Below are 13,859 nucleotides of genomic sequence, written 5' to 3'. Positions count from 1 at the left end.
GAGCGCATGGAAGGATGGAGGCTTGGAAGCAGTGACGGCGCTGCCATCTTGGTTCAGACTACGTTGATCTACAGATATTTCACAGATACCTACCATCATCAAACAATATGTTTTTCTTGATAAACGGTGTGATAGAAACAAAGACAGTTTAGCTTAGCTCTTTCTCTCCCTCCCTTTCTCCCCCACGATCCCCTCTCTCTCTTTGCAATAAAATCTTTAATAGCCGTGAAATGTGAAACACCTTCATCGATATTCGACTCGTCAGCAAGTTCTGTGATCCGTTGCTGTTTTTTGTTTTCTCCACACTGCCCACAACAGACAATGTAAGGATATCAAAGTCCCAAAGACAACACATTGTGTGTGTGTGTGTGTGCGTGTGCGTGTGTGTGTGTGTGTGTGTTACCAAGGAAAGGACATCATGGATGAGAGTAAGAAGACAATGATTTAGAAACAGCAATATAACAAGAGAGGCTGTCGACAGATTGAAGCAGCTGTTATCTAGAATAACAGGTTAAGTGTTCTCTAGAGAACGATATATGCAAAGCCAACGTAACGTGGCACGGAAGCACCACGTCGTCCCGTTTTGACGTGAGGAACGTAACTCTGCAGCTCCGCTGCTGCGGTTTACTCGTCATCCAGCTGATCCGTTAACCTTGTTAGCTTGCTAATAACAGCAGTAGCCTACAGCAGTTAGCAAGACTAAAGACACGTTTTTATTTACTCGCCTTTTTTTGGACCATTCATTTTTCAATCTGTGTCTCATATTTCGTGCTTTTTCCCCATATTGGTTATTGTTGACAAATATTTTTGTGTGTGTTGTGGTTTTTAATGCTGTCATATACGGTAGTCTAGTGCACTTGCGCATATACTTGTTATGCCTGTAAAGGGAGACACACGGTGATCCATTAAACCAGCGCGGCTAACTAAGAAGCCTCTAATGCATTTATTTACAAATGCCATTTTAAATTCATCAGAGCACTTGGTTATTTTGTAGCTGCAAATAGATGTGGTGCACTACAATGGATTAAATGAATAAGCTTCAAGTGAACATGGGTGTGTCCTGTTAAATTTTCCGATTTGTATTTCCTTTATATTTTATAAATTATTATTACGTTCAAGGAGCAAGGTGTACTGTAAATACTGTAAGTATTTTTGCAATGCGAATTTGCAGTTTTGTTTTAGAATAAATGGTTGGAAGTGAAAGCTTTTTAATGCTGTTTTTTAAAAGTATAGATTTTTAAAATAATCGTTAGTTGCATCCCTAAATCAATATGCTCTTAAAAGATCTTAAAACTGCAATCACTGATTTTGGCCGGATGTTCACCAGCAAGTTGCCGGCCGCCTGGCAAAGAATAACGAGTTATCTACAGCTTTGTCACTGACAACAGTGATGATAAATGCCATTAGAGGGAACCGATTCATTAAACGTTTGGGGCCGGACCGCTCAACAGAGTGCTGAAAGTCGCTGGAAAGCTCCACAGCCATGAGGGGAGCTGCAGATTCATCAGTGGTGGAGCGACCCGAGCTTGTTCTACAGAAGTGAGATCTAGCACACCAACGGTTATCGCCGCAAGCATAACATTCATCTTCGAATGAATAAAACAAATAAAGCAAAGGCAAATTCACAAATGAAATAAAAAGGAAAAGTGACAGACATTCGCCAACTGGACACAGAATAATGATTCGTCCCCAGAAAATGTTTTGCTGGAACTTTGGAGGAGGTTTGCTTCACACGCACTCTTACCTTTTTGGTGAAGTCCATGGCTTTGAGGATGGAAAGGTTGAGGGTTTCCAGTGAGGCCAGGACTCCCTCGTAGTCCCCCATGTGCTTGGCAAAGTAGTCTGTGCACACACATACACGCACAAATTCAAGATTCACACAACTTTGCGAGTGTGTGACTTTATTGTCCCAAAATGATTTGCAGTGGTTGGCCCAATATGTGTGAATTAATATCACATTTCAACAAATAATAATCGCATTCATCTGATGAGTACTTTTTAAATAAATGATCACAAAAATGAGGGCAGTGGCTGTGAAGTGTGTGTGTGTGTTGTTATGTGTGTGTCCACTTACCACAGAGTTCCTTTGTGTCAACATTACTATTACATTCCACAGAGGAGCAGCAGAAGAGAGGGAAGGAAGGAAGGAAAGTAAGAAGGGAGGAAAAGGGGCAGAGAAGAGCAGGGTCAGAAACAGAGGAAAAGCTCTTTGCATGCAGTCCCAAAATCCCAAAGTCCCCCTTACACACACTCACACAGAGACACACACATACGCAGATGTGGAGTTGGGGAGCGATCTAACAAGACCCTGACAGGAGTTTGACTAGATCCACTTCCATCAAGGCAGTGAGTTCTTCACTTGACGTTCAAAAGACTCGCCAGGAGAGAGAAAGAGAAAGAAGGGGGAGAAAGAAAGGGGGAGAAGAAGTAACAAAAGGAACACGACAAAGACGCTTTGAGATGTAACTCATGATGGGAAACAGTGGAGGAAAGACTTTGAATGTTAAAACAATACCGTGAATGAGGTTGAAGAATAACTTTCCAATGATATTTGCGACATGATCCAAATGGTGGATCCAGATCCATTTTGACAGTACAAGCAAACCAGTAACTAATAACCATCGCGCCACAAAGCCAGATCAACCTGGAGGGGGTCCTTGCCATTTTACCAGGCCTCTACTTATAAACCTATACTTAACCTTTATTTCTCAACGTCACACCTGCAGAGTTCTTCGGAACGGCATCTTGCGCCGCTGTGATGTAAAGAACGGACAAAAGGAAACAAGCCTTTGTTGAGCAAAGATATACGAGTCCTTATTGGGGAACTGGTCAGATTGAAGATCCCTCAACTCATTAGATCTCCACACATAAGAATACAGATGTAAAGGGAGGATTTGAAGCCACAAAGGGATAAAGGTTGAGGATCGAAACGAAGGAGAGCCGGAGAAAAGTCCACGCAAACGGAGGCAGAGCTGCAGACGGGAAGAAAACCCCAGACAGTGACAGAGACAGATGGACTAAAGACTGGAAGCGGGACAGCGCTTCGTCTCTGCCCGCCCCGGCCCTCCTCTCCATCCATCAACTTCCTGCTTCAACAGGAAACGCTTAGGCCGTCACTTCATCTTTTTCTCTGCCCGATCAATAACCTAATCTGCTGCTACATGATAACGCTGAGGCTCCACTGTAAAGGAGAAGGAACTTCTCTGCCTGCGCACGCGCTGCGGTGGAGAAGATTCATAACCATCTGCTGGATGACGGGCAAGTTGCTTTCCCAATTTGAAAAAAACACAAATAGGCCCAAAGGATCCGCTGGTGTCCTGCTCGGCTTCATTTGCGTTTCAGGATCCTGCAGGTTGCCGAGGTGGGAATGAACAGAGTGACTCTTTTCATTACCAGCTCCCACCGTGTCAGCACACTTCTCCTGATTGCAGGCTTGGTGAGCCGATTGGCTGGCTGGTTATAAAAGGGGCCAATAAATCGATGTAATGGAAGCCAATTAAAAGGCAGCATCCTGAGGACCAGTGGTACCTGTGATAGGGAGGTTAAGGTCCTGGAGAATCGGGACGACTGGCTTGTGAGCACATGGTGAGAGAAAGGATGTTTTCACTCGTCTTAACGATTATATATTCTCTCCATGGGGATTTTTTTTAGGACATGTCTGTTTCCTATCAAAAGGGTCAGCTCCTGTAGAGAACGTTTGCCTGACGTTCTTTGCAAAAAGGGCTTTGAGAACAGAATGTGACATTTACTGGCTGTAGGACCAATTAAGTAAGTTTGACTCACACACACACACACACACACACACACACACACTGCTGAGAGTGTTCAGCAGGTCTCTCCTCTTTTTCATAATTAAAAGGGAGATGTGATCAGAAACAAAAGTCACGGTGGAGTGAGCACATAAAACACCTCGACACGCGTGAAAAAGTGCACAATCAGTATGCACGTTTATTTCATGCGGCTATACACAACCGCCTGTCATGCACCCAACCGACTGCACACACACACACACACAGAAGTGGCGTAGGAGTGCTGACCTGGTGTTATCAGAGTCGATGGTGTGAAACAGCTTCTCCAGTTCTTCCTCGTTCAGGGTGCCATCGGAGAAGAAAGCCTGAAACTCATCCAGAGAAAGCTTCCCATCATCTGCAGGAGAGTAAGACACGCACAAACACACACACAAATAATTGTGAAAAACAATGCAGTAGGAAGCAACCTTTTCTGTTTGCCAAAAACGCCAGGTTAGTCAATATCGATGTGGGTAAATTGCCAGTACTTGTGTCTCAGTCTGTCTTTACAGTGACAAAATGCCTCAAGCGAACTGTGAGAACACATGATGCATGAAGCTTCTTCTCACATGCTATTTAATCTCTTTCAAGCCTTTACATTTGAGAACTCTTTAAGCTTGTGTGGCCTTGGTATTGATTTGCATCTCATACCATTTACCCTTTTATTGTATGAGTTGCATACCTCAGATACACAGAAATGTCCCTGGTTTGTGACCTTGCACCATGTGACTATTTAAAAGAAATCCATCCTTTATGTAGCTAGGGTTTGTAGTGTAAGTTAGGGTTTGTAGTGATGATTGTGATGTTTTTTTTACTTTTTGCAACATGTAGGGTTTTCTGTACCAGGTCTTCAGACACACACACACACGCACACGCACAAGCGCTCAGTGGGTTCCCAGCTTTCGCCGCTTTCTGAAGCGGCTGTGAAATCAATCCGGCATGCGCTGTAGTCTGCTGCGAACCTTTAGCCGTATCCCTGCTGTCTGTCTGTCTCTGCACTTTGCTCAGCGCACAGTGCCGATTATGTCCACAGGCCTTAGGGAGAAGCATCGATAACCAACAAGCTCTCAGAATAATGCCGGATTTATGCTTGTGTTATGTCGTTTGCAGCGCTGCAAGCCTGTGTTCCCAGGATGCTTCACTCCCTCAATGGGGTGGAAGAAAGTCCATCTCTGGTGTATTGATTTCTGCTTCCTTCCACTGTAAAATGAGTCCTTGATTTTTTTTTCTTTTTTCACTTGAGGAGAAAGAAGTTAATGCTTCAGAATCTCTGGTTGACATTTCTCTGTTTGCGCCTTTGATCGCATCCAACACTTCTCTACATTCAACATCACTGAGAGGTTAAAACACAACGAGTCCACTAGAATTTCACGACGGTTTACTGTACACAATATCAAAATAGTTGTAGGTGTGGATGGCTTTGGTGTGAGTTATTGGCCGTTGAGATTTGAACCTTTGCTCAAATATAATGGAACCGCAGGGGCCTTGTTTTTTCACTTCTCAAAATGGCAAAAATTGTAACCCGGTAACCAAAGATAATCCACAGACTTTGTTATGAGCGGTTTGATGCGGGAAATGTTTTCTTTCTACTGTACTACACACACCAACCGTATCCTCGCACAACGGAAATCGCTCGTTCATCAAAGGACAAGACGCTTGTGGCGGGTAATGGCGTCCTCCATGCTCGCCTCCTTGAGTGCTGTGATGCGGTCGGCGGGTTTAGTTCTCAGGAAATAATCTAGAGGATTATCGGGGTCATGTAACTGTGGTCAATGTGGAGCCATTATCGTCTCTTTTACGACATCTCATTCGGTGTTACATTCATACTGGTAGTTTTCTGCAGCAGTCTACTGTACTTTCAATGCACACAAACTGAAACGATTCCAGGATGTTGGAGTTGGACCAAGTATGAAAATCATTTAATATTAGAAACCTCATATTAAGAGGCTCACATAATCAACGATTCTCCGTAACCCTTCATAACCAATCCAACCAACCAACCAACCAAGGGTTAGGGTTAGGAGGGGCTGTCCTTGGCGACATACTCCATCCTGCTTGTTTCTGACTGTCTGTCTCACCACATGATGCAGAGCTAGATATCAAATATTTATTCCTTTCCCTCAAAGTGCATTTGTCCTTGAGCGTTGCTGACTGGATGCAGCAGGTTGAGCTGAGGGACCACTGCAGAGCGCCCGGAAACCACAGGGGCAACAGGGACAACCGCAGCCGTGCAAAAAATGGGTTGCATTCAAATAAGCTGCTCTTATGTCGGCCTCCACGATCCCCCCTGCTGGTTCTCAGTTACGGGATTTGGGGGCCAGCTTATGTTATATAATATGTCTGATATTATTTTATTAAAAAATAATAATTTTCTATTACTCTTTTCTTTTTTATTCTGCTGGAAAATGTCTTTGTTTTCTCTCTCTGATTGCGTCTGACATGCATCCGGATAAGAGACAGAGCTGGCTGGAGTTTTGGACCACTAAGGAGAAATTCCATCAGATGATTTTATAAATAGAACTCCACAATCATAGCCAGCCAAACCTTTATTTTGGCGTCTTTCAGCTCCTCGTTAGACACTTGCCACATTGTTTTTCTGTTGTGATGCCAGGTAAAGGAAATGGACGCTTGGTATAACCTTTCTCCCAACAGGAGGCCCCTCTGTTTGAGGGTGCCAGCACCGGCCCCCAATCTGCTTCTCTGCCCGGGCTCCACTGTCCATCATAACTCTGCGGCCATGACTGTTTCTAACCTGCTTGCCCCTGGCGCAGAGGCACTGGTGTTTAATTCAGCGGTGACCCAATTTGCTGCATGCAGCCAGCTAGCCTGGTTAGACCCCTCAGAGGCAAGGCGATTTTATTTGTATAGCACATTTCAACAACAAGGCAATTCAAAGTGCTTCACATCCAAACATGAAGCAAGGAGATTTACAAATAGTTAAGAACATTGATATATTTAAACATAAAATAAATTAAAAGGATAAAAAAGAAAAGAGTCTGGATTTAAAGGAGCTGAGGGACTCTCTGAGGGACTTTCTGAGACTTTCTTCCAGATATGTGAAGCAGAAAAACTGAACGCTGCTTCTCAATGTTTAGTTCTGACTCTGGAAACAGAAAGTAGACCAGTCCCAGGCGACCCGAGGGTTCGTAGCGGTTCACAAGGTATCAGCAGATCAGAAATGTACTTTGGCCCTAAACCGTTCAGTGCTTTATAAACTAGCAGCAGGATTTTGAAGTCAATCCTTTGTTTAACAGGAAGCCAGAGAACTGGAGTGATGTGATCCACTTTCCTGGATCTCTGAGGTGTTCTCTAGTAACACACCAGGGGTCCGTTTCAAGAAGCTGGTTTAGTGGAAACTCAGAATTGGTTAACCCTGAGATGAGGGAAACTCCGGCTTGTCTGTTTTAGAAAGGGAGGTAACTAAAGCTCAGGGTCAGTCACCATGGTAACTGAGCCTGGAGCAACTCTAAACAGCTGTTCTGAATCCGAAAACTCAGAGTTTCACATCTCAGGGTAAATCAACTCAGAGTTTAGGCTTTGACTCAGAGTTTGTCAAACCTCCTACTTGAAACGGACCCCAGCATTGCAGCAACACACAAAAACATAAACACACACACACACACACACACACACACACAGAGACCGGCACGCTGTTCAAGCAAGAAGCATGAAAAACTCCACAATTACACGTCCAACAAAAAACTACCACTTTAATAATCCCACTGTAATGGTTGATTGTGTTATTTTCTGTCACACGTTGGCCTCTTACAGGCGCATGTGTTTGTGTTCTGCTGCTTGCTTGCTCTACCTTGGGAAACAAGTACCGGGCATCATAGTCAGCTAATGGTGAGCATACATGGCCCATTATCGCAGGTCCTTAAGCCGTCGATTCACCCCTGCAACTCCTTTAAGAAAAACCCATTATAAATGAAGCAACAACAACCCTGACAACCGCTCTGCTCGCTGACCCTCATAAATTGGCAACAGAGGAAGCAATGCAACAGGCGAGAGCATCCTTTTCCCTTGAGAATGAGTTGCCACAGATTGGGTCTGTTGGCTGAAGTCACCATTGTTTTAGAGTCCAAAATAGGCCAAATAGGAAAAAATATGCAAATTGACCAAGCTATCCGTTTCTGATATTTATATAGTAAGTACATAGTAATAATATAGTACAAAAAAAGTAATACTTTTTGTTATCCACAAATGTGTAAGAAATGGGAGAAGGGATGGGAGAGGAATTATTTAGATGTGTGTGTGTGTGTGTGTGTGTGTGTACCAATGTATGTACCAAGAGTGAAGTCAATAGTCACTAAAACTGGTCCTAAAACATCCTCGGGTGAAGTCCCATTCCCAGAGTCTTCTTTACTCTCCCGTAGAGCTAATGCAATACCACAATTAAATTATGGAAATCACACGGCCCTGCATGGACACAGGGTGCTGTGTACTGAAGGGCTTAGGCAGAGAAGCTGTTGGCTGTCTCTGCCTTTCATTGCTGTTCTTGTTCACTCTCCGAACTAAGCTCGTTGTCACATTTACCCACTTTAAAGACTGTGGCCGCCGGCTGCTTTGCGTACAACGTAATACACTCATGCAAATCCGTGCCCCAATTAATTCACATCTATTCATCAGCTGGGGATTGTCTGATTAAATTATGAATCAACGAATACAAAATGACTGCAGACCTGACAGAGCGTTGGATTTTTGTAAGAGAAGCATAATGAAATCCGCGCTGAATAAGCCGCAGATTGAACAAAACCCTGCTTCATCGCCTCGTAATGTCCCGTCAATAAAAGGCGCAGAGGAGGAGCCATAAACAGCATGGCATTTTCTGTCCTCGTTATGTTCATCAAAGTTCCTAATTTTGTGAATGGCGCACAGGAAATGAAGCAACTGAAATCCTCCTTGTTCAGCCGATCAGGGAGAAAAGCTTGTCTACATAAATGGGGTCACAAATTACAGCTGCCTGTACGTGCACTTGATTTAAGAGCAATTCAGGACCTGATTTACCTTTGATAAACCTGACAAGCTGTTGTATTAAAAAAGAACGGTCTCTGCTTTCACCGCTTTGTTTCCTGATGTGTCTATGAGCATGCATTATTACAAGCTGTGGAAGTAGTCTTTTTTGAAATATGAACAATTGCTTGGTATGTCAACTATTAGAACCCAATCACATCACATTCATCACGCAATTAACCAGGCGACACGCGCAGGCCCCGTAATCCTTCAGTAAGGCTGTGAATGCTGCAGTTTTTTTGTCCTATGTGTTTCTACATAAATGAGAATTGAGACCAAAAAAATCCAGCCTCCTCATTCACTTCAGTAAGATCACAGCTCTTAACCTGATGCAAAAAAAAGAGAGGAAGCAAAAAAAGTTGATCCGCATTAACATCGGCAATTGAGACAGAGGTGTAAATTACTGATGCCATGGTAACGAGTGTGGTTAGCCAACGTGATGCAGCTTAGCTACACTGCCTTGACATGGAGGTGGTTGTACTGTTAGTTGAGCTAGTTAGCATCATGACGCCAACGTTCCGAATAAAATAAAATAAATATTGTAAATATGATACATTTGAGTGATGATGAATGCAGTTTATTTAACAGCCACCTCAATGTGATTTTTTAATCTTTTTTATATGAGTACATTCTTACTGAGCTTTTCTAGTCTTTTGACCAATCGATTATCTGCCGATGCTCGGATTAAAGCACAAACCTGCTGTACCAGTGATCCACAGTCACCAATAAAAGATTTGATGAGGGCTTTAGAAAAGATTCAGACTAGCGGACTTAATACTTGACAAAAAGGCCATTAATCCCAAACCGTATGAGACATCATCATCATTAGACAAGCGACATTAGTCTTCGATTTAAGAATAATGAATAAAAAGCTGCTCGTGCATTGATGCGACACCGCTCTGCAGCCCGTGTTTTCCCTTGTTTTGAGTTTGTTTGTGTTAACAGTATTTTGCGGGTCTAATCCTCTCCGGCTCTTTTACAGACTTATGATATCATTCACATTGGGTCACGCTATCACAGACATCTCTAGTCCGGTCATTTTCCGAAATGACAAAGGGTGTCAGTTAATTGGCTTTATTTGCAAATCCCCTAGACATGCAAATAGTGTTTTTATCAGTGAACTATTTATAGGCCACCGCGTGATCACATGTCCCAAGTTACATAAATTCAGAGGTGTGTGAGCAAGCACTGCATGTGTAAACGCCATTTTCTGGTTCTGCACGCCTCGCGGCAGCTACTTTGAGCTTGACTTCGTCCAACCTCCCCCCCTTTTCTGTGAAGAGAGACTAATCCCCGGTCTGGAATAATGCCAGCGTTTCTACACCAGCGAGTGGCGCCTCTGTTTGACAAGCGCAGAGGGAGGTCAAGTCTTCTGGACCATCAGGACGGTACGGAAAGGGTTGGAGGGTGAGCACACTCGGGTGGAGACGTCAGGATTAACACAAGATATTCACTAATAGAGAACTTGACCGCCTGGTGTCAGTGTGTGTGTGTGTGTGTGTGTGTGTGAAGGAGAAAGGAAGCGATACAGAGCGCGTGAGGATACGGTCAGAGCGATGGACCAACTGCTTTCTCTTTTCTCAGTGATGAGAAGCAATTAGCGCTTCCTTCTCCCTGCTGGGCTCCACGTCCTGCACGCCGCTGGACGCTGCCTTGCCTGCACGTCTGTTTTGTTGCTAAAGAAGACATTGGCTCTTGCTTCTCCCTCTCCAGCGCCTCTTAGGCGTCCGTTTTGCTGTTTATCATTAATTTGGGGCGCTTACATGATGGGTTGTCATAGCAACAAGAAGAGGGGAATGTGCTTTTTGGCACAGCGTTACGCCATTTCTCTCTCCCGTTTACACCATTAGCACACACACACACACACACACACTTTTCTTGGTTTCCCCCTTTTCTCTCCAACTTCTTTGTTTTCTGCTTTTATAACAACTTCTAATATCCTTCTTTTATATTTCTTGTCCTTTTCTGTCCCTCTCTCGACTACTTCCACAATCACAATCACCTGCTTTGTCAATGAGAGAAAGAGATTTTTTCTACGAGCTCGTAATTCCCTCTTTGTTGAAATGATCTCTCTAATAATTCGTATCAGCCGGCTGTTTGGCTGCCAGTGAGCTGGTTCATCTGATTTATGAGGAGCAGGAGTGATTCTTACTGAGCTGTCAGCTCTAGTCATTTCTCACAATCCATCAGTCCAGCCCACCTGGAACACACACACACACACACACACATAGATTGGCAGCTCACTAAGTACCCCTTCAAGACCTCAAGCAGCATTCTCTAGAGAAAAAAAAGTTGTGTCTTTCTTTTAAACTAATCAGCTTCTTCTACCGTTAAGAGGAGCCTCTTGACGACTCTGCTGAAGTGTCCTTGAGCAACACACTGGATTAAAGTGTAGCGCCCAGTGCTGTAGTGGTAAAATTAGAGGTGGGCAAACTCTGAATTTTGTGCTCATACAGAACTCGACGCGATGCGAAGCAACGCAACACAAAGCGTTGCGACTCTGTAAGGCTGTCCTGGCTATATTGCATTATGTTATCAGTAAAAGTCATATACAATCAATGACACAATGCGTCAACACAACACAACAAGACAATTGCAGATTAAGAACTATGTACATACGGAGTCTCCTTTTTACAGTAGTGCCCAGAGGGCCTTCTTGTCCTCCACGTCAGGTCCTGCCTTGCACAGAGGAGCCATGAACCCCAGAACACGCGTTCTGGGGTTCATGGCTCCTCTGTGCTTCTCTCTCTCTATTCGACCTGGTGTTTCTCCTCTCCCTGTGCTCTCTGCATCATTGCCTGTCCTCTCACTGCCTGAAAAAATATGTTGAATTTAAGAGTTAACCAGTTAAGCAGCCTGTCAATTACACTGACAACATAAGTTAAAGGAGCACTCATGTACTACCTATGCCATCATAAATAGCCTATACAGCATGTTTTGTTTTCACATTGAGAAGTGACTTGTTTTCTAATCTACGCGTCACCAGGCATTTTTTTGTCCTTTTACCGCGCACGACCAGCGAACACTACCCCCCCGTCGGTCTTTCCGCCCGCAACGACTACTACCCCCCCCCCCCCCCCCCCCGTTGGACCTTCTCGACCGGTCCGCGAAATATTGTCTGTCATTGTCACACCTCCTGGATCCTGATTGGTCGCTGCTGCAGCCGCAAGGCACTGATTGGATGCTCACAGACCGTAATACAGCGCAGATGAAAATGATTCAGACTACGTCGTTTTTATGTTCAACAATAGGAAACATAGTCTTAGCTGTTTTAAAATTACACCAAGTTTATTTCGGATTATTCCAACGGAAGAATACAAGGCGCAGGGAACTTTGAGGTGCGTAAACGCCACTTAGAGGTGGGTAAACGCTATTTATAGGTGCGTAAATGCTATTTCCAAAATTCTAGAGGTGCGTAAACAGCGTTTACGTGCGTTTACCCTCCACTACAGCCCTGGTAGCGCTGTTACTGACTGGAGTCTTTGCCAGTACGAACCGATGCTCGTCTACAGTGACTGAGCTGCTCGGTGTTCCTGGTTTACACCACACCGTCAAATGAACCTTTACTGACCCTCCGTGCAGACAACACTATACACTTTGCCATTTAAAACCAAACCAAAATGCCTGGTTTAGTTCAAAGGGTATGATTTATATTTTTGCCTTTTTATTCTTGTTATTATCTACCCAAGATCTTCTTTGCTGCCAGTATTTTGCACTGCCTTGCCATTTGCAAATGCCCTCATTATTTCAGTCTAAGCTTGTCGTGCTGTTGGCCACTTAAAGTTCACAGGAGGTGTCTGACCTCCAAATGGATTACAGAGGAACCTCAACCACAGCTTATTTGGGGCCCTAACAAAAAACACACAGAAAGGCCATTGCAAATTCAGCATTATAGGACCCTAGTTTACTGAGCTTGACAGAGAAAGGACGCATTTTGAATTGGTGTCTGGTTCATAAAACGTTTAAAGGCTCGGCCCCTCCTCCACCATGTGACATTGCACTCGCTTTTTTATTTGTGTGCAGCTTTGTATTAAATATTAACCCTGCACATTTGTTATTGTGTTCTCTTTGTGTTGACCTGTCAAAGGCCTACACATGGGAATAAGCTGGTACGGTGCATCAAAGGGGGACATTTTCGCTTTTAGACATTGCATGGTCCCTTGTAGATTTTTAATATAGATGATTCCATTACTCAAACTGAATGTATGTCAGATTCCAATGAGCAGCATTAACCCCTTCAAAGGGATCATCGGAATCTTGCTGGTTCGTGCATTTAAAAGGTTGATTAAGGTTTATAAAGTAACACAAAATCAATGCATTTCTTTTTATTAGAAACGATGCAACAAAATCTTTCAATAAAAGTTGCAAAGATGGTCGACAGTACAGAAAATATGCTGTGAACACTTTTTGGGTCCCTGTCAAGAGCTCAACAACAAAAGTTTATAGTCCCTTTGTTCCAAAGTGCCTGTCCATCACAACTGGGATCATTTCAGTTTCTGCCCCAAGAGCTCGTTGAGTCAATTAGGCGTTAAAGAGCTTCACAATCTGTTAGATCCAACAACGAGAAAGCTTGTTGAAATATTTAGGTAAACACGAATATCCTGCGTGTGCGAAATCAAAAGTCGCATCGACGTTCCTCCCAATTTGTAATAAAAACAGAGAAGTGGTTCATGACTCTTCTTAACGAGGAGGATATGATGTTCCCCACGTCTCCTCGGAGACGGATGGCTCTCTGGGGTAAACAATACCACGTCTGTCTGTCTGCATGAAGAGACGAGCCACAGTGGATGATCATCACTCACACGTATCTATTTTCTGTCGCAGCGGAGAGTAGAATGATATGTAATCATCATCAATCTGCTGGCTGAACATGATAATGTTATTATTAGAGGAGTAGAAGATGTGCGCGTGTGTGTGTGTGTGTGTGTGTGTCTATCCTAATGATAAGTAATCCTAGTTGATGGCAGATAATAGCACCGTGTCAGGATTGTGAGGATGATGCATTCAGGTACCTGCCTTTGCCGCGGATCGTGTTGGTTGTTAATGGTAGATAATAGA

The 13,859-nt window shown here is 43.8% G+C and overlaps 1 protein-coding gene across 2 annotated transcripts in view; it reads right to left on the bottom strand.

Moving 5' to 3' along the window:
• necab2 (N-terminal EF-hand calcium binding protein 2) overlaps positions 1 to 13,859 on the bottom strand; it is a 77,317-nt gene that overhangs the window by 46,196 nt on the left and 17,262 nt on the right. For both annotated transcript variants that reach the window (XM_078082600.1, XM_078082601.1), the window contains exons 3-5: positions 4,038 to 4,146; positions 2,075 to 2,100; positions 1,745 to 1,842 (exon numbers count right to left, since the gene is read on the bottom strand). In XM_078082600.1, coding sequence (XP_077938726.1) covers positions 1,745 to 1,842; positions 2,075 to 2,100; positions 4,038 to 4,146 — 233 coding nt within the window. The remainder of the gene's footprint in view (positions 1 to 1,744; positions 1,843 to 2,074; positions 2,101 to 4,037; positions 4,147 to 13,859) is intronic.

This window comes from Gasterosteus aculeatus, chromosome X (assembly GCF_964276395.1).
Source record: "Gasterosteus aculeatus chromosome X, fGasAcu3.hap1.1, whole genome shotgun sequence".
Classification (NCBI taxonomy): Eukaryota; Metazoa; Chordata; class Actinopteri; order Perciformes; family Gasterosteidae; genus Gasterosteus; species Gasterosteus aculeatus.
The sequence above is the reverse complement of the archived record's forward strand: the minus strand, read 5'-3'. Positions and strand labels throughout refer to the sequence as shown.